Source organism: Arvicanthis niloticus, chromosome 1, assembly GCF_011762505.2.
Source record: "Arvicanthis niloticus isolate mArvNil1 chromosome 1, mArvNil1.pat.X, whole genome shotgun sequence".
NCBI classification, from domain to species: domain Eukaryota; kingdom Metazoa; phylum Chordata; class Mammalia; order Rodentia; family Muridae; genus Arvicanthis; species Arvicanthis niloticus.
The window spans coordinates 68,812,231-68,831,693 of record NC_047658.1 but is presented as its reverse complement, the minus strand read 5'-3'; the positions used below and the strand labels follow the sequence as shown (position 1 = coordinate 68,831,693).

Sequence of the window (19,463 nt, the reverse complement as noted above, 5' to 3'; positions counted from 1 at the left end):
GTTACAAAGGTGACCCAGGGGAGGGACCAGCCAGGCTACTCTCTGCTTCCAGGCCTCTGTTCTCCTCCCGCTTGGAGCAGCCTTCCATTACCTTGTGTATCCAATGCAGGTTCATCTGCTGCCCCACGGCGATGTGACATAGTGCCAGGACCTGAAGAGAGGCCCAGGGGGCCAGTCAAGCCACACGTGTCTGGAGAGCTGGCAAGCTCTCCAGACACCCTGCTCCACACTTCTGCCCTTGGGCTAACCCTAGGCAGGACACACCCTCCCCACAGGCACCAGGAATGCCCAGCCCAGCCCAGCCCAGCCCCGTCCAGGCCTGGCTTCCTTCCAGATTACTCCAGGCCTCAAGCCTCCTCCTCTGGGAATTCCCCTGTGAAAGGTCCCTGGGTTCGGCTGCATGAAAACTACCCAACTCAATGCTTCTGCTTGTTGGGAGATTTCCAGGCCCAAGATTCGGAAGCAGATCTGAGCCCTGTCCCCAAGGAGCTCCCAGGGCCAAGTGTGCTCAACCCGAGTCTCTCAGTGTGGAGGACACTCTGGGTAGGCAGCCCAAGCAGTTTCTGGAAGATGTCTGTAGTAGATGCTGAAAAGCCAGAATGTCTCCTCTGGCCTGGGGGGATGGAGAGGGGCTGCCAGAGGGACAGCCGAAAGAGACTAGGAAAATGAGACCTCCTCCTCCCAGGCAACATTCAGGGAGTCCGGGCATATCCCTATCCCCCATAGACCATCAGAGGCCAAGCCTGCCCCTCCTGGGGACAGACCCACATAAGGCACATGAGCCCAAGGGAGCCCCTTCACCCATACCAGGAGGCCTGCGATGTACGTGAACACAGCAGCCGTGGTCACCAGGATGGGCACGGACCAGTCACTCCAGTAGCCCATGCGGTTGTAGAGGTACCTGGTGGGAGAAGGGCAGAAGTCAGACCTCCACTGAGCCAAGGATCTAGGGCAGTCTCAGCTGTCAGGAAGCTGCAGGTAGAGAACCACAAGCAGCCCTTTCTCGCCCTGTATCGGCAATCAGTGTTTCCTTTATCGACAGTCAAGCCTACTTCTAGTGGGCACTCAGAAAACGAGAAGCAGAAGAGCCCAGAGTCACCATGCTGAAGGCCATTACACTTCCTCCCCATTGGCCTCTGCACTGCACTTTTATACGTGTGTGAACAGCAGATCTGGGATAACCACCCCAGGGCTGTTCCACATGCCTGCCACCCTCAGGAGCATGACCAGCACAGCTCAGAGGGATGAACACACTCTGGGATCTAATCCCCACACTGCCTCTTGCTGGCTCATAGGACCTTGCCGAGGTGACAGATGTTACAGATCCCAAGATGCCTTGACTGTGCCATTTGCCTCAAGTTTAAGGGCAAAATGTGAAAATGTGGAACCTTAGAAGTGGTGAGCTGGACCACTCCAGTCCGCTCACCTGTAGGATGGAGATGGTAGAATGCCCTTCATAGGGCTTCAGGGAGTGAAGGGAGGGAGGCTTGTGACAAGGACATAACAAACTCTTCCTAACACAAGCATTCACTGAAACTAGTAAAAATGCTGAGAAAATGTGATTTTTTTTTAAAGCAGCATGTGGTCTTCTTGCATTCATGTCCCATATATAGCCAGCTTCCCATTAATGAGACTTCCTATATAAGCTAACACAAAGATCAGAAAATGGCCACATTTCTTTTTTCTTGGTTGTGTTGCTATAAACAGAATGACAGGGCAGAGGGAACACACTTCTTACTGGTCCTGGAGGCTGCAGCCAGAAAGACGGCTCACTCTCACACACCTCCTTGTGTTATGGGGAGAGAGAGGCTCAGATGGTGAATTCACTCATGTGATGTGTTATGAGTGTGAGCCAGTACCAGGACACTTAGTGGCAGCCTGCTTGGAGCTGAGAGGTGACATCAGGAAGACTGCATGGGGCAGCTGCCTCCCTGTCTCTTCCCAGGGCCTTGCTCTGAGCCTGTGGGGAGGCCTGCTACTCAGAAGGTTGCAGGGGAGGCTCACCTTAAATTGTACAACTTGGGAAACTGAGGCCCAAAGAAGGCAGGGGATTGGCTCTGGAGCTACACCAAAAAGATCTTCTGGTCCCACTGGCCACATTGGGCAGGGACACCTCCAGGACAAACACACAGTAGCCTACCAGGTGTGTCCAACCTGCAGCCCATAGGCCACATCTGTCAACTGTCATAAAACATCATCTGAGTTTTGTTTGGGTGTTTTTATGATTTTGTCTGCAATCCCCGTGTATTCTCCAGTGTGAACTCTGCAGATGCTAATGTTGTCTCAATGGCAAATGGCTGGACACTCCAGGCCCCAAGTGGCTCTCTCTGTCTATCCCCACTCAGTGCCAACTCCTGAATCTTGCTTACGTCCTTTTTGTGTGTATGCAGTAAATAATCCCAGAGATTTGAGAGAAGCTTCAGATTCCAAACAGGTAGCAGGCCTCTGTGGCTGCCTCCAAGGCTGGGTGAACACCCATCTGCTGAGCTTCCCCTGTGACAGGGAGCAATCAAGGTTCAGGTGTCTGTCTCCATCACTGATCCATCATCAACTTACTGTGAGACCTCACAAAGGTTCTTTTATCCTCTCTGAGACCTTATTTGCCCAGACTTCCCTGGACACATGTTCTTGACACTGACTGGCTATATGACCATGGGTGCGCGCCCCTCCTTGAACCTAGTTTGTCCATATGTTACAGGGTGTGTGCAGCTGTCTAGGAGTTTCCATTGAGGGCCAGCAACCAATGTTCTCATGAATCCATAATACTACCTGTGCTTTAGACACTCACAAAGACGCAGGGTTGAATCTGTGATATTTAATAGAGACCAGGGCCCAGCTCTGGCATGTGAGTGGGCCTGGCTCATCTTGCTGGGCTCCAGGGCAGACAGAGGCAGCAGTGTGTCCTTTACTGCATTCACTAATGTCAGTGGTCCAGTCTGGTGCTATGCAGAGTGTGACAGTTCATATCGTCAACTTGACAGAATCTAGAATCACCTGGGAGATGAGTCCATGAGGAAGCTTCTAGATCCGGTTAAATGGGGTGGGGAGACCCACCCTGAATGTGGGTGGTGCCATCCCATGGGCTGGGGTCCTGGATTGACTACAAAAGAGGAGTCAGGATGAGCCCCAGTGTTTATCTCCCTGACATAAGCACCTGCCTCAAGTTCCTCTCTCCATGGCGGGGACAGGTTGTACTCTGGAACAGGAGCCAAAATAAGCCCTTCCTTTCTGGAGTTGCTCACGTCAAATATTTTGTCACAGCAATGGGAAAAACTAACACGCGGTAGGTTACCTGGTCCCTTTAAAAGAGTCTGGAGATCCTAGCAGAATCCTTGAACCACAATCCACCAGAAGCTGTGAGTCAGAGGCGCCCCCTGATGGAGACTTAGCCTCCCAGGAAGCAGCTCTGTGTCCCACCCCCACCCAGCCCCCTGTTTTGTCCTGGTAAGGATCTGATGAGGCTGGAGTTATCCTACCTCACAGAGGGAGAAAGAAATCCAGAGCATACCAGAGGCTTGCACCCTATCCCCGACTCCCCACGCTGGATAGTTTCCAAAATCTATCAGTGAAGGACTTCTCCAGAGCACACAGGGTCTTCCTCCCTGCCCATGCCTTTTGCTGGTCACTAAAAGCTGACAATGAAGGATATGAGGAAGGGCCCTGCCCTTGGACCTGAAGTGCCCAGGAAAGAGGCACAGCTGAACTAGACAGTGACAGCTGCTTGCTGTGCCAGTCCAGCCACAGTGAGCCAGGGAGCCTAGGCTAGGGACCGCCTATTCTGCCCAGGCCTTGGCCTTTCTGGACTTTGGAGCTCTTATCTACAAAGGGGGCTAGTGGCCCTCCACCTCAGGCTGATGCTGCCCTGCCTTCTGCTCCTACTCCTCACAGCCTGGACCTACAGAGAATTACTGTGGCTCCTTGTAAACTTCAGGCATCTGAGAGGCAGTTCAGGCTAGCTCCCATGTCTCCTCTGGAAAGCCTTCCTGAAATTTCAGAGGCACAGAGCTCTCCCTATCTTACCAGACTGTGACAGGACCTTCACTGGAGGCCTGCAGATGGGCAAGAGCAGGCCTCCCAGTATGGGCCTTGTTCAAGGCTATAGGGTAGAACTCTCAGAGCCGGGGATAGCAGGCTCCATCCTGAGCCCCGCGTCTCCCTCCACTCACCAGTTGAACTCATCGTAGTCGTTGTGGACTCCCCACCAGAAGTAGAGCCAGGTGAGCGTGAGGCTGAAGGTGCAGACAAGGAGCAGGAACCACAGGCGTTCCCACTGCAAGAGCAGAGCAGAGGGTGGTGTCACCGGACAGCTTTCCTAGGGCAAGGGACTCCCCTGCCCTCCCTTCCTGAAGCCTCAACTGCCAGGAGCTGAGGCTCAAAGAGGGCCAAATCTGTCCAGTGTCACAGAGCCAGGTTACAAAAGAGTGGACACCCAGCAGCAGGGCTAGGGGTCCATGAGGGAGCTGCAGCTTAAGGCCTTTCTGCTACATCTGGAGGCCTTCCCACTGTGTCTTAGCCCCTTCTCTGGGGGCTGCTCCCTAAAAACCTCTCACAGAGTCGCCTGCAGCCCAGGCCAGCTTAGAACTCCTGATGTAGCTGAAAATGGCTTCAAACTTCTGGTCCTCTTGACCTTCACTTTCTACGTGCTGAGATTATAGGCATGTACTCCTAGGCCGGGTTGTTTTTAAGGTTTATTTTATGACTGTATGCTGCGTGTGTGCGTGTGCAGAAGCCAGAGGCATTGGATCCATCTGGAGCTGGAGTTATAGGCATCTGTGAGATGCCCAACGAGAATACTGGGAATCGAACTCAAATCCTCTGCAAGTCTTCAAGACAATGCTGAGTTTTGAACCCAGGGCTTTGTGCATGCTAGGCAAGCACTATCAGCCAAACAACACCCCAGCCCTTTCCTGTCCACCCTCCATCCCCATAGGCCTACACGGCAGGCTCAGCTTACCGCTTCTAACCCATACTGACAGAAACACTGAAGTCCATAAGACCAGCCAGTCTGGCAGAGCCACACAGCTAGTTAGGTTAGGACCAGAGAGTTCCCTGACTGCAAGAGATGTAGCAACTGCCTTCTCCCCATGGTGCAGGGGCTTTGGGGCCTGAGCTGGGGAGGATCAAACTTTTCTGACTCCTGCTGAGGTGGGTGAACAGAGACCTCTGCAGCCTCTGGGAGCCTGGCTCAGAAGCCTGCAAACGCATCCGCTGGACAAGTCCTAGCTTTCCCCAGCTTCCATCTCTGTTGATCCAGCAGCACAAACTGGGGCAGATCATCTTGCTATGCCCTGAGAGAAGCTGCTGAGGTCAGCAGAGATGATCTGCAAATGAGAAGAGAGAACTCAAATTAGTCAGCCCTGGAGCGCTGAGTCCCTCAACACAGCGTGGCCATCCTGGCAAAAGGATAACGAATTCCAATTAACCTCTTCCTGGTTCTTCACTGTTCAGCCCTCCCTTCTGTGTGTGACCCCTGACTCCCAAGCTTCATCTCTTCAACCGTGAAGGGCCACAGGCTTGGGCTTGTTATCCCAGGTTCCTATGGAGGACCTATGGAGTCCACCCGCTCTGGAAGCCTTCCTGGATTCAGTTCCACTCCCTCAAGCCTACTGTGAACCCCAGCATCAATGCTTGTCTTTAAATCCACTCTGTGCCCCTAGATCATGTGGGATCTGTTAGTGCTGAGGACTAGGAAAGAGGGGAGAACAACATTCCTTAGCCTCCCAGAATCGTTCCATCCCGTATCAATAACTAAATGCTGTGTTTGCAGCTAGACTGCATGGGAATCTCAAATCCCCATCTACCACTGATAGGCTGTGCTTCCCTGGAAAGTTTACTTAACCTCTCTGTGTTCTCTCTGTGCATGTGAATGACATGCAACAATAGCACTCGCAGCACAGGGTTGAAATGAATGGTCCCTTGCCACCATGCAGAAGAGGTTCTCAACCCAGAAGAACCATGGCTCGGCGCACACTGACACGCTCCTGCCAGGGTGACTCACTTACGTTGGTGACCCATGTTTGAGTGAGCAGTCGCCACCACTCACAGTCATGTGCAGAGCCAGGCTGCTTGGCCTAACCCCGTTCTGCCTGTAAACAAGGATGTGACAAAAACAGTTCTCAAAAGCCTGGTCTGCTGCAGGTTCAGGGGTGGGACAGACTAGTCCACTGCAGGTTCAGGAGTAAAATAGCCTGGTCTACTGCAGGTTCATGGATGGGATAGCCTGGTCCACTGCAGGTTCAGGGGTAAAATAGCCTGGTCTACTGCAGGTTCATGGGTGGGATAGCCTGATCCACTGCAGATTCAAGAGTGGGATAGCCTGGTTTGCTGTAGGTTCAGGGGTGGGATAGCCTGGTTTGCTGCAGGTTCAGGGGTGGGATAGCTTGGTCTGTTGCAGATTCATGGGTGGGATAGCCTGGTCCACTGCAGGTTCAGGAGTGGGACAGCCTGGTCCTTTGGAGGTTCAGGAGTGGGATAGTTTGGTCCACTGCAGGTTCAGGGGTGGGATAGCTTGGTCTGTTGCAGGTTCAGGGATAGGATAGCCTTGTCCACTGCAGGTTCTGGGGTGGGATAGCCTGGTCTGTTGCAGGTTCAGGGATGGGATAGCATCTCAGAGGAAAGTCTGCCTGTGTCTGCCCCACCTGTACATGGGCCAGCATAGCCCCAGACTAGGAGAGAGAGAGCCCTGGCTAGGCCCAAGGCGGGACACTTGTCTAACTGTGGGGACTTGCTCTCGGGGCCTCTGTCCAGATGGCTGTCATAGTAAAGGAGCAGAGTGAGAGGTACTCAGCCCTCCTCCCCACATCCTGGCCCACACTGCTGTATGAGAGCCTGCACCTCCTCCATCCCCCCACCAGACCCAGGTCTAGTCCTTCTGAGGGTTTTGCCTACTCGCTAATGGAAGACTTGTTTCTTGCAGTCTCACTGGCAGGTCCCAGGTCAGCTTTAACATCTGGCTCCCACTCAGTATGGCACACCCCAACTCCCCACCATGCTGTTAGCACAGACTCCCACTGGCCTCAGCTCCACAGCCTCCAGTGCATACCCACAGCTGAGCCACTGGGGCAGAGGAGGTGTGGGGGAGGGGGAGCCTAACCCTACTGGGGCCTGTCCTAGGCAAACAGCCTGAGTGTGGAGAGGGCAGGGGATCTGCCACAGGTGTGACATAAGCCCCAGGACATTACTGATAAGAGCCTAGGAGGCCAAGGCTGCAGGTGCACAGGCTAGGGCAGGAGAGCAGGCAGCAGGGTCCTGGGCTCACGTGGCCACATCCCTACAGAGTGGTGAGCAGGCAAGGCACCTGGGCATGGAGGGACGGGCAGGACCTCGGAAACCAGGAACTAGGAACCTCATTTTCAGAAGCTAGGGCTGGGAAACCTAGTGATTAAGGTCCTTTAGAAGCTGAAGGTCATTAGGCCATAGGCAGCCAATGGCTGGGGAGGGAGACAGGAACATGGTTGTACCAAAAACAATCAGAGGAAGAAACTGAAAATCAGGGATTGGAAGAGAGAGGACAGGGAAGGAAGGCAAGGATCGGGAGAGGAAGTGGCCTTCCACTGATAAAGAGGTTCCCAGGGACACTAATGGGCTTTGTCAGGGAGAATTACCAAGGAGAAATGCCTGGCCATGCTCTGCCCATCAGCAAGTGGGCCTGGCTAGGCTCCCGCCATGTGCAGAGAGCTTGCTGCCTCGCCAACCTCGGAGGCCACACCAGTGGACCTTGCGGCCCTGGCCCTCTCCTCTGTCTCTCCACATTTATAGAATGTGCCGCAGCATGTGATGTTCAGAAAGGGAAGGACCATCGCGCCACCTATGGGTGAACCCTACCATTTGAGGCAGTTACCACACAGTGTAGTTTATCATGACGATCATCTGGCAGAGAGCAGTCAACACGGGCAAGTGGCAGTCAGAGAGGTCACCAAGTAGGAGAGGAATGTGGAGCCCAGGAGATCTGAGCTGCTCCCCCTGAACCAATCCTACCACTCTGGGACTCTGTATGACCCCCGCCGAGGGTCTGTTCACCCTTCCCTTTCTGTAGGCTGTACCTCCAGGTCTAGCCTCTGGCTCCTCAGGGACACCTTTGTGTTGTGGGGAGTACCCAACAGCCTCCCACCTCTGAACTGCCTATACTGGCTCTTGGTACCCAGCAACCTGCCCTCCAACTGTGCACAGCTGCAGAGATAGGAAGGGTGTCTCCAGCTCTGCAGTTTAGGCTTGGGGGGAGGGGTTGTCCTCAGAGCCTGGAGTCCTCACCTACAGGAGGGGAAGACTAAGCTTTACCTGGGAAGGGTGCTGTTGAGTGAGCTGAGCTGCTTCCAGTGACTCATAGTAGGTGTAAGATAAAGAAAGGCTCTCTGACTAGATTGTGTATTTCTTGGAGAGTGGTGGAGAGAAGTGTGGCCTGGGTCTCCAAGGGCCTACCTGCATGTGGGGACACAAGGTAGCACTCAGATACGGTGTGAGGAGCCAGGAAAGTATGGATTCCAGACTGAGAATGGAGGAGGCTGGGTTCTGACTAGCAGACTATTCTGGGGGTAGCAGACTAGCCTCAGGCCCAGGGGGCCCACTGAAGGAAAGAAGCCATGTTTCCTTCTGAGCCTAGGCAGCTGGGGGCTGCACAGAAGGACTGCCCCTTTATTGAGTGGTAGTTCTAATGATCACACAGGTGGCAGGTAGCAGGAGGCCTGCGCTGGAGTCTGCCACATGGAGGGAAGGAGGCATCTGGGTTGGGAGAGAGCCCTGGCCTGGTCAGGCAGTATCTTGTATTCCTGCTCCGTGGAATGGAGGCTTGCGGCTGACAACTGACAGAGAACCCCTAGGGCTCCAGCCCCATAGCCCTGTCTCATCTCCTCCCAATCTTGCCCTGGCCTTCCAGGAGCTGAGACCCTTTGTGGTAGTCAGGGCCACTAAGGTCATGGTTCGTCTTCCCTGCCTCCTGTTCATGAACACGTCCACCTCCCACTCCCATACCAGAACATTCTGCACTCCAAGACCTTGCTCACAGAAAAGGCTCATTAGCAGAGGAGCTCTGATCGTCCCCAAGACACAGGAAGATGGGGTGGAACATGGGCACCGGATGGGGAGGCAGCAACTCTGCCACTTTGGCTTCCACTCACTGCCAGCCCCTGTGTACCCCCAACTGCCACCAGGATGCATACGGCTGCCCATCATTGCTGGTATGCCCACCTCTTTTGGGTAGCCAGACAGAATGGAGCCCACCCAGCTTCTGAACTCTATGATCTCATGGTACTTGACAGGAGCTGCCAGCCCCACACCAGCAACACGGAAGACTCAGACTCATAGGCACTAGAGTCTGAGATGTCTCACTCAGCTCATGCTTCCTGTATACTGCCCTCCAGACCGGGGCAGGGTAGGAGGTTAACCTACTTCAGCTCAGGCAGCCCCAGGAAGAGCCCCCGAAGCTCTTCTGTCTTAGACGCTCAGCCCGACCAGCAGTTGGACTCAAACACTCAGCCATGCTAGGTTTGAATCCTGAGATGGTCATAGCTGAGTAGCTTTGGAGATTTCCAACTTCTTAGAACGCCAGCTTCCTGCTCTTCAATTGAGGGCAGGTATGGAGTGTCACACAGGACACTGAGAGCTCTCCTGCAGTGTGGCACTGGTCAGGCAGGGAAGCTGTTCCCTCCTGCCTCCCAACCTCCACTTAGATGAAAACTGTGGGACCAATCCAGCCAAAGGGGTCAAAAAATACTGGGGTCAAATGGCGAGAGAGAGAGAGAGAGAGAGAGAGAGAGAGAGAGAGAGAGAGAGAGAGAGAGACAGCTGGGCTTTAATTCCAGCCCTTCTACCCACCAGCCATGTGGCTGTGGGCCCAGGCATTCAGCACCTCAACCCTCAGCTTCCTCCCTTTTCATAGAGATGACATCAGCAGCAGCTCACAGGAAAGCTGCCAGGCCCCAGTGATTACACATGTAAGCTGTAAGTCGCCAGATCCACCATGCTTCCTATAATTACCATTCGCGTCTGACAGCCCTTTAATTATGTGAAGACAGCGATGAAGTCTTCACCCTCCCGTGTTCTACACCGAGCCTTCCTCTAGCTGCTGAGGACAGCAGGCCCATGGCCTGCACCTGGCCCAGGGTGGGCACCCATAGGCAGCCAAAGAGATGAGGCCTGGCTTGGCAGGCTTTAAACTGTGAGCCCCAGGAGCAGGCAGAAGGGTTGGAGGCTGCTGGTGAAAGGACCCTGGCATGCGCCGCTGCTCAGCCCCTGCCTCACACAGAGGCTACAGCCTTCATGTTGGGAGACAGAGGCCTGGGCAGAGACTCTTCATAGCACTGGAGAATACAGCTCTCTACAACCACAGTTCTGCAGAGCAGGTGAGATCATCTCAGGAAACTGAGGCTCAGACAGGGAGTGGCAGGCCTAAGGTCACAAAGAACAAACAGCACTGGTCAGTCAGAACTGGCCACCAGGCCTGGGTCCTCTGTGGTCCTCAACTGTCTCAAGGAGACAAGGGGCAGGATGTATAATTATCCTTGTCTGGCCACAGAAGATACAGGTGAAAAGAATTTCAGATTTCACTATTTCAACCCATCCACTTATTAAGAAATGGAGAAACTAAGAACCAAGGTAAAGGGTGGCCTAGAAGCAGGGCCATGGGGCTAGGACACCAGCAAGGGACTGCAGAACACAGAGAAGATGGCACATGGGGTTGGGACACACAGACACCCACTCTGAAAAGCTCCCTACCTCACACGGCACACCAAGCCCCACCCTCACCATGGCTCTCTTCCTGTCACTCCTCTCAGGGCTGCTGAGCCCTTTCCTGTGGAGACCCAGCAGTCGGCAGCAGTGACCAGGCAGCAGATGGGACACTCCGGTCCTGGGCATGCCTGAGATCGAGAACTGCCTAAAAGCACAGAGGACAGTGGGTTTTACTATCTGCTATGGGGAAGGACACAGAGGCCTTCCTGGAGGAGGAAGGAGGGCTGGAAGGAAAGGGCTTGCTGTGAGGGCTGGGGAGCCTCCATCTTGGCAGGAAGGAGCAGAGGGTGCAGACATGGAGCAGTCAGGTCTTGTTTGGGTAAATGGCGTCTCCTCCTATGGCCATTTTTTTTTATCAAAAAAAAAATGTATTGCTGGGCAGTGGTGGTGAACGCCTTTAATCGAAGCACTTGGGAGGCAGAGGCAGGTGGATCTCTGAGATCTAGGACAGCCAAGGCTATACAGAGAAATCCCATCTCAAAGAATCCCACACACACACACGTGCATGCACACATGCATGCACACATGCATGCACGTGCGCACACTTGCCATGGTACATACGTGGAAGTCAGAGGATAATTTTGACAGTCGTCTCTCTCCTTCCACTACAGGTTGCAGACTTGGACTCAAGATTGCCAGGCCTGGATGACAAGTGCCTGTACCTATTGGGCAGCTCATCCACCTCCTCTTATTTTTTAAGCTACGGATGATTCTGAACTTCTGATCCTCCTGACTCTACCTCCCCACATGCTGGGATTACCTGGTGTTAGAAGTGTGAACATCAAATTCATCAAGGCTGGCACATGCCAGGCAAGCACTCTTCCTATGGAGCTACATCTCAGACCCCCAATTTAAATTTTCATGTAGTCAGGTCTACCTACCCCTTTTACTTTCTTCAGTGCCGCCTCTGTGCTTGAGGAAAGCAGCTAAGCGCAGACACTACACTTAAGTCATAGTTACAGCAGGGAACACACAGCCTTACCTTCAGCTCTGAGTCCCGCCCATCCTTCTGGACCCCAAGAGTCCAAGGTCTAGCCTGCCTAGAGTACAAAGCCTCCAGCGTCTTTCCATTTACATCTTTCCAGACTGTCTGACTTCCTCAACAATTTTCTCCATGCTTTCTAAATAGAAGAAACGTTTAAGAATAGGGAAAATACATTTCAATCTATCTGGACTCTATTGTGGTGTGTGACTCTGCCTTGAGTAGACTTTCCTTCGGCTTAGCTGCCCCCAGTACCTCCTGTGCTTCAGCCCTGCTTGGGAGTCGCAGAGTAAAGCACATCTCAGCATCCAGTAACACTCCTGTCCCATGCTCAACTCCTGTCCCATGCTCAACTCCAAATGAGGGATGGAGGGAGTGTGGGCTGGGAAGACGGCAGGAGTTCCTGGGAGGCAGAGATGGGCATGCCCTGGCAGGATTATGCTGGCTCTGGCCCAGGAGATTTGGGGGAGGGGCGGCCGGGCAGGGCTGAGATAGATGGCAGCATTAGGCTGAGTTGGGAGGGGATTATTAGAATCTCACTGCCAACCGGTTCCTGGCAGCCTAAGCGGCTGGATTTCTTTCTCCAGGCTACAGAAGGCTGGGCAATTAGGCCTCTGTCTGTCCTCCCTTCTGCCAGGGCACCCTTATAGCAGCTCATTAGGTGGAGGAAAGGGATCAGGGCCAGCTTGCAACTCTTCTTTTCTCAGGCTACCCCTCAGGCACAGGAGAGCTGGAGGACCCCTCAGGCCCACCCGTTTACAGGCCCATGCTGGATTACTTCCCATACTCTCCCTAAGGGATGGTTCAGCCTCTACGCACTCAGGCCCAGGTTCTGCCAGTCCCCTTCCCAGAGGTGATGAAAGATGCCAGGAGGTCCTCTCCTGGTCTCTTTCTCACTCCACTCCACTGTAGAAGTAAAGAATGAGGCCTAGAGGACCATTCTCAATCCTTCAGTGTCTGTCTCTGTAGCCACTTGGAGGTGAATGTCATCATGGGACATCTGTAGGAAGGTCACACTTTTTTCAAGGTTAGAGCAGGGTCTCTTCTTACATGGACAGGAGGCTCATGGGTACCTGCCACCTAATACCCCATATAACTGGCAAGCAAGCTGAGGCTGAGAGGCATGGGGCTTGCCTGAGGGTCTGGGCAGTATCAAAAGGAAGGGCAGAGTTAGAGATACAGATGCCTGGCCAGGGGCTGCCCATTTGTGTGTAGCTGAATCTAACCATATCCTGGAATCTTCTTTAAGGGGCTTCATCACCAAGCCAACCCTGCGGTCTTTCTTCCGCTACAAAAACCCATCCAAGACTCAAACCACAGGCTGCCAGGACAGGAAGCTGGGAAATTCCCCTTCTTGTCCACCTGCAGAACAAACCAATCTCAGCTTCAAGGGTAGCCTGGGAAGACCCAAAGGGTGAGTCAGCATCCTCCCCTGCCAACCACAGCCAGAACCCTGAGAGGCAGGACCGGAATACAGGGGGCCCTTTATCACATAGATGCATCTTCCTTCTCCAGACCCCAACACTCAAGTTTAGAGGTCCCACCCCAACAGTGGTCAGCAAGATGCCAGGCACACCCCTAGGCAACTTCCTCAGTCACTGTCCACTATCCAAGCCATTGTCCATCCTGCATTCTTCCTCTTAGTATACCTTGCCAAGCCTGAGCCAGGCCTTAAGTCCACTGGGAGGCCCAGAAAATCCCGGTCCTTATGGCTAGCACTGGACCAAAGGGTTGTGATTGTGAGAGCCACAGGACGAGGAAGGAGAGTGACAGCTTGGTTTGGTGGAAAGGTCTGAGTTAGGTGAAGGGAGAGAGGTGGGGGGTTGGACAGCGGGGAGCCACACCTCTGTGGTGAGAAGGATACAGAGAAGCACTTGGCATGGCCAGCATGGCTTGTATGGAAGGACAAGGGAGGGAGAGAAGCAGCAGACACTCATGGCAAGAGAAGCGGCCATCCACCCCAGAAGGGAGGCCCCTGGGACTGAGGACACTGACTTGCCTGTCCATTTCCAAAGCCTCTCTCACGACCTTACAGCAAGAGTGGCCTCCAGCTTCCCAGACTATTGCATGAAAGGGACTCTTTCCAAGGCTCTGCCTGGGTCAGGCTGTGACTGGACCTAGTTGTCTGTCATATCCCTCCCCTGGCCTGCACCTCTGCACATGTGCATGTGTGTACAAGCACACATGTGTGCACACACGTCACCTTCCCAAACTCTTCTGGCTCCCTGGCTCTCCTCTCAAGGGCTGTTGGGGTATTCTGCACAAGTTAACACCTGGGGCCTTTGCATAGCTCGGCCCAAGGTTAAGGCCTGGGCTGCTCAGTACAGCTGCAGGCTCAGGCCTCCCAGGTAACCTGTTTTCCCTTCCCCAGATAAAGTGCAATGGTTTTCAGCTCCCAAATAGAGTCAGTAGCAATAGACACCCTACCCCATACACTTAACACCCACTCCCAGCATTCCCTGGGCCGGGCTTTGATTTCCCTGGGTGTCTATTCATGTCTGTCCCCTGACCCTTACCAGCCAGAGCTCTCTTTCAAGGGAGGAGAGGAACCAGGTCAGACACAACTGTGATTTGTGAGCATGAACCAGAATAGGTTTGTTGATTGACTATGTAAATGCCTAGCACACTGGAGGTGGAAGGGGAGAAGACACAAGCTTGGGAAGTGATTGGGGGAGGGCATGCTGTGCCAATGGCCCCTCAGGATGAATCAATCGCTCTTCTTGGAGCCCCATTTACAAGCTAGGAAAGATCAACTAGGGTCATAACAAGCTTTTAAAAAGCAAGTGTAGCACAGACCGTGCAAGACAGCTGATTACCATACTCTGCTTGTTGGTGTCTAGCTGGGAAGTTCCTCCGGGCCTCTGACCTAAATCCCTCCCAGTATGGAAGTTGGTTTTGACACTGCTGCCTTCAGGGGACCCAGGGACTTGAAGGGGAGGTTGCCAGAGGTGGGAGGGCCAGGGACAACCAGAACGGTGCTGTGTCACTGAGTCCTTAATTGGCAGTATTAAAATAATGACTCACAAACAACAGCCAATTAATTATCCCCAGTTATAAAAAGCTCTGCTTCCCTTCCTTGCTGTTGGGTGAGACTCCCTCAGCCTTGCTGCTCCACACCCTCAGCCAGGGGCAGGAGAGGCCAGTCCATCTCCCAGCTTCCTGCTTTCATATGGTGTGCCCTGGGAACAAAGGCTTTGGGGGTGGTACAGAGGCAGACGTGGGTGGGCGGAGAGCAACCTTCATGAGGAGTTCTTTTCCAAGCTCTGTGATCTTGCTCATCCTCAGGGCCTGCTTGGAAGCCAGTCTGGCCTGCCAAGACTGCCACTGGGGATCCCGGCCTGGCATCAGAGCACAACCCTGCCTCGCCCCAGACTCCACTCCTCAGTCACAACTTCCTGACTGCTCCCGGCCCCATTCTCCGGAGTGCTCATTATTATCCATGCACCAATGCAAACCATCTTTCTGCAGCCTCCAGCCCCCAGCAACTGGGGCTGCAGACCTGTCGTGACCTCCCGCACAGCTGCTCTGGGTCTGAATTTCTCCATCTGTGAAATGGGTGCACAATTAAATGTGGCCAGCAGGGGTTGTTGGAACAATTAAGCAGACATTGTTTGTAAATAATTTGCTCCCTGCATGCCAGGGATGCTCAACAATGTTGACTCTTACCCTGACTATCTGCCTATTTCCTAGCTCCATGATGAGAGGGGCAGGATTCATCTACCCACTGCCTCCCATTGCACAGGTGAGATATGGAGTGGGGGGGACCCCTGCAGAGGCCTCTCCTCCCTGCTCCCGAGTTAGCAGCAGCCTCTACTCGCCCAGCAACTGTACGACTGTACGTATAGCCCCTGCTCCACACCAGCTGCTTTTGGTTTGTTTGAGACCAGGCCTCAGGTAACTCAGGCTAGCCTGGAACTCTCGAAGTGGCTGAGGAAGACCTTGAACTTCTGATCCTCCTGCTTCTACTCCTGAGTAGTGGGATCACACAGACAAACTGTGTGTGCCCAGGCCTGGTTTACCAGTGCTGGGAAGCAAACCCAGGGCAAGCACCCTGCCAACTGAACTCGAGGCCTAGCCTGCAGCAGCTGTCTGAGTCCACAGACCTCTGTGCCCTTTACTGCGCCTGGCAAGAGCGCTCAGCATAGCCTCATCACCATGGCTGCCATCTGCGGCGAGAGAGGATGGGGAGAGAGGAGCGAGGAGAGAAAGAACATTCGCTCGAATAAGAGAGGAAGCAGGCTATGAGCCTCAGAGGCTCAACATCAGCTGACTTTGGGGTCCCCTGAGGTGAGCTCAGCCATCTGCAGAGACAGAACAGACTGAAATCTCTGCTACTCCTTCAGTCTCAGTTCCATACCCAGCACCCCAGACTATGGTGTCCCACAGCCTGAACCACTGAGGCACGGAGTCACTGCCTGGGCATACCTTCTCCACCCCCCAGCTCGCCAGTCAAGCCCTTCCTGACTCATGGCGGAGGAAGGCTGCCTGGCTGGTGGCCTTTCTATTAGGAGCTTGGTCATCCTTCAACTGCTCTGCTTGTTACCATTGGGTGATCTTGCTCTAGCCCCTGGCTTCTGCTTCTGCATCACCCATGTGTCACTACGTGCAGTGGGAGTGGAGCCTGTCAGTACAACACTGACCCGCACAGCAGACAGGGTACCAGCCACAGGGAGGCCAGGTCAAAGAGGCCTGCTGCCTGCCCCAGGCCTGAGGGCTCAGGGCAGACTGCTATGGAACAAAGCGGATTACCCACAATGCAGAAGTCACTGATCCGCCGTTTCCTACTCTGTGATGTAGCAGCTGAGGCTCAGCACCTGGAACGACCTGTCCTAATGTCTTCTCATAGGTGGCACCATGCTGATCACTCAACAATCCTGTCTCACATGTTGGCCCATGAGAGGATATGTTACCACCTCTCCCTCCCAGGTGCACAGCTTACAGCCACTGGCTACTAGTGGAAGAGGCACCCATGACCCTTCATCTGTCAGCTCTGGTCTGTGTCTCTCCCTGGCAGACAAATCCTGTCTACCCAAGAGAGACTGGTCAAATCATGTAATGCTCAGGATGCCAGACCATGCTGACCATACAGTGGGAGGTGGGCTCCATCCCGGCACTGCCAGGCTATGGTGGCCTTGGCCATGTCCCTTCCTCTTCTTCACCCTTGCTCTGTTTAGCCAGGTTTCCTCTTCTGTGCTGGGAATGGGGACACCATAAGGAATCTGCTCTGGGTTCACACTGATAGTCCATGCTTCTCATGGGGGTCACAGCCTAGGCTCCTGACAGAGTCTTGCACTCACTCTGTCTCTCTCCAGCACAGAGGAGAGCAGGCAGGTAGGCAATTACCCTGCCCTCCCCATTCCTGACTGAACCTCCCACCTCAGCTCAGCTGCTGTATCCTTGACCCTACAGCCTACTTGGAGCTGGTGAATTCAGAGGCTAGCTTCTTTGTTCAGACAAGCAGGAGGGAGGAGAAAAGCTGTTCTCCAGGCAGCAAAGCTTTTAGATAAACACCACAGAGGAATTGGGTTCCTTCAGAGAAGAAACCAGATCCACCAGCTGATAGTGCCCGGGGACAGGAGTGCAGTTCGGTCTGGCGGAGCAGCCAGTAACTAAGGCCTCTTTATCCAGCTTAGCACCTGCTGCTGGCCCTGGCAAGCCAGCAGCTCAGGTGACTGGGCCCTGGTCCCAGGCAATGGCCCCATCAGCTCCCAGGCTCCAGGATGGCCAGATCCCACCCCCTCTCCCTCCTGACATCCCTACCTAGGCTCTCAGGCCTCCAGAAACTGTGATCTGTTTTTCTTGAGGTGACCCCTCTTAGATCACCACCCCCTGACACACACACACAAACACACATTCCTTCCTGCTCAGGTCCCTGGAGTGGCTGTCCCCACCACTACTGGAAGACAGTTAATAACTATCTATATACACACAGACAAACCCCTTTCTATCCATTCCTCCTGGCCAGGTATGGCCTAATTTTTCTGAGGAAGAAACTGAACCCTGGAAGGGTAATGGGCCTGTCCAGAACAACATAGAGACAGCTGAGCCCTGATTTCCCTCGGATCCTGCGTCCATCACTGGGCTTTTGGATGCCTCTGCCTCCATCCCAGAGAAGCTCACCGGCGTGGTGTCATCATGCGATCGTTGGTAGCGCTTCCAGCGGCAGCCATAGATGCCGGTGAGGCAGGAGAGGCACAGTTGGGGCTCGTAGTACTGCAGGGGCTGGTGTCTCACCATGCTCGTGCCCGCGGCCCTGGTGCCTGGCCCTCAAGCGCCCATGGAGGCTCTTGGCTGATGCTGAAGGAGAAAGCACAGGTTGTGAGTTAGGGCAAGTGCGAGGAGTTAGTCCTGCAGAAGCACCCCCAACCTAGGTCAGGGAGGTTATCTTCTCCGGAAGCCCTTCTGGACATCCTAGGTCCCTGGGACGTATCCCTGACAACTCATCCTCCAACTTCTTCCCCTCTGGTCATGCTGATGTCTTCAGCGTTTGTTACTCTTACCTAGTATGGTTCTGTTGTCACTTCCATTGGAAACCTGCATAGCCCCTCTTTCTCTTTACTCCTCTCTCAGCTTGTCTAACCTTGGCTAGCCCTGAACTTTTGATATTCCTATCCCAGCCTCGAGAGCGCTGGAGTTGATGGCATGCAGCATCATACCGGGGTTTGTTAGACTTTTCCAGATGGCCTTCTACATACCTGGATCCCCTCCCCCTGCTCCCCAAGCTTCCTTCCCTGTTCTCAGCTTTATCCTCTCAGCCACATTGTTAAATATAATGTATCCGCTTGTTTTGTTTGTCTGCCCACCCCACTGTAAGTTCCACGAAGGTGAGGAGTTTTGTCTTTTTAATTCTCTGCTGTCTCCCCCGTAACTGGAACACAGCCTGGCAATAGCAGACTTTCAAAATAAACATTCTACAAAATCCATTATCATAAACACTGACAGGCACGGGAGGGATTGAGATATGGCCAGCACTGGGAAGTGCCACACATGTTCACGATTCCCTAAAGTGTCATCAAAACCCCCTAAAGTGGCAGACACCCTGTCCTAAAGCTGTCTGACAATTGAACAAACCAAGGCTCAGAGAGAGAATAGGCAGTGCTTGGCCTGTAAGCACAGCACGTGAGGGCAGCCGAGGAGGGTCTGCTCTAGCATCCCCAAGCAATCCAGGCCCAGGCGGCACTCAGCATAGTGGGTACTGTAGAGACCGAGGACAGTGGAAGGCACCTTGAGGATTTGAATTGCTTCTTCCAAATGCTGCTTGTCAGTTTGGACCCTGCTCTGCTCCCCAGGGTTTGGCTGGTTCTGGTCAGATGTGACCAGGGGACCCTAACATCATTCAGTCATCATTCAGTCTTCAGCCCTGCTCTATGGATGTCACCAGTATGGTGAATCTGGTGTGTGGATGAGGAGCCTGCTCTGCTCTGTTGCCTCTAAGACTCAAAGCCATAAGCCTCCCAACAGAACCTGAGACAGGCCCCCAACTCATGCTTCCCTTTCACTGTGCTACCAGCGTCTGTGGGAAGGAAGCGGTGTCCCACTTTTTATCAAAGAACAGTTTGCATCTGTAAAATTCTCGGCATGCGCTGTGGTGTTCAGTGTGCCTATCTTTAGTGTATCTGAGAAGCTATGCTTAGCCCCTGACTACTACTACCCAATACCACAGCAATTCTGCCATGCCAATGACTACCCCAAAGCCTACCAGCAATGGCACCCTCATCCTCCCTCACCTGCCCCTCAGGTTTGGCAGCTACTGTGC

At 53.7% G+C, this 19,463-nt stretch overlaps 1 protein-coding gene across 4 annotated transcripts in view; it reads right to left on the bottom strand.

Moving 5' to 3' along the window:
• Gdpd5 (glycerophosphodiester phosphodiesterase domain containing 5) overlaps positions 1-19,463 on the bottom strand; it is a 79,848-nt gene that overhangs the window by 18,284 nt on the left and 42,101 nt on the right. For 2 of the 4 annotated variants that reach the window (XM_076938663.1, XM_076938671.1), the window contains exons 3-7: positions 17,828-18,004; positions 4,167-4,270; positions 2,995-3,100; positions 808-901; positions 92-151 (exon numbers count right to left, since the gene is read on the bottom strand). In XM_076938663.1, coding sequence (XP_076794778.1) covers positions 92-151; positions 808-901; positions 2,995-3,100; positions 4,167-4,270; positions 17,828-17,877 — 414 coding nt within the window. In that variant the 5' untranslated portion in view covers positions 17,878-18,004. The remainder of the gene's footprint in view (positions 1-91; positions 152-807; positions 902-2,994; positions 3,101-4,166; positions 4,271-17,827; positions 18,005-19,463) is intronic. The other 2 variants (XM_034514838.2, XM_034514851.2) reach the window with 1 other exon arrangement.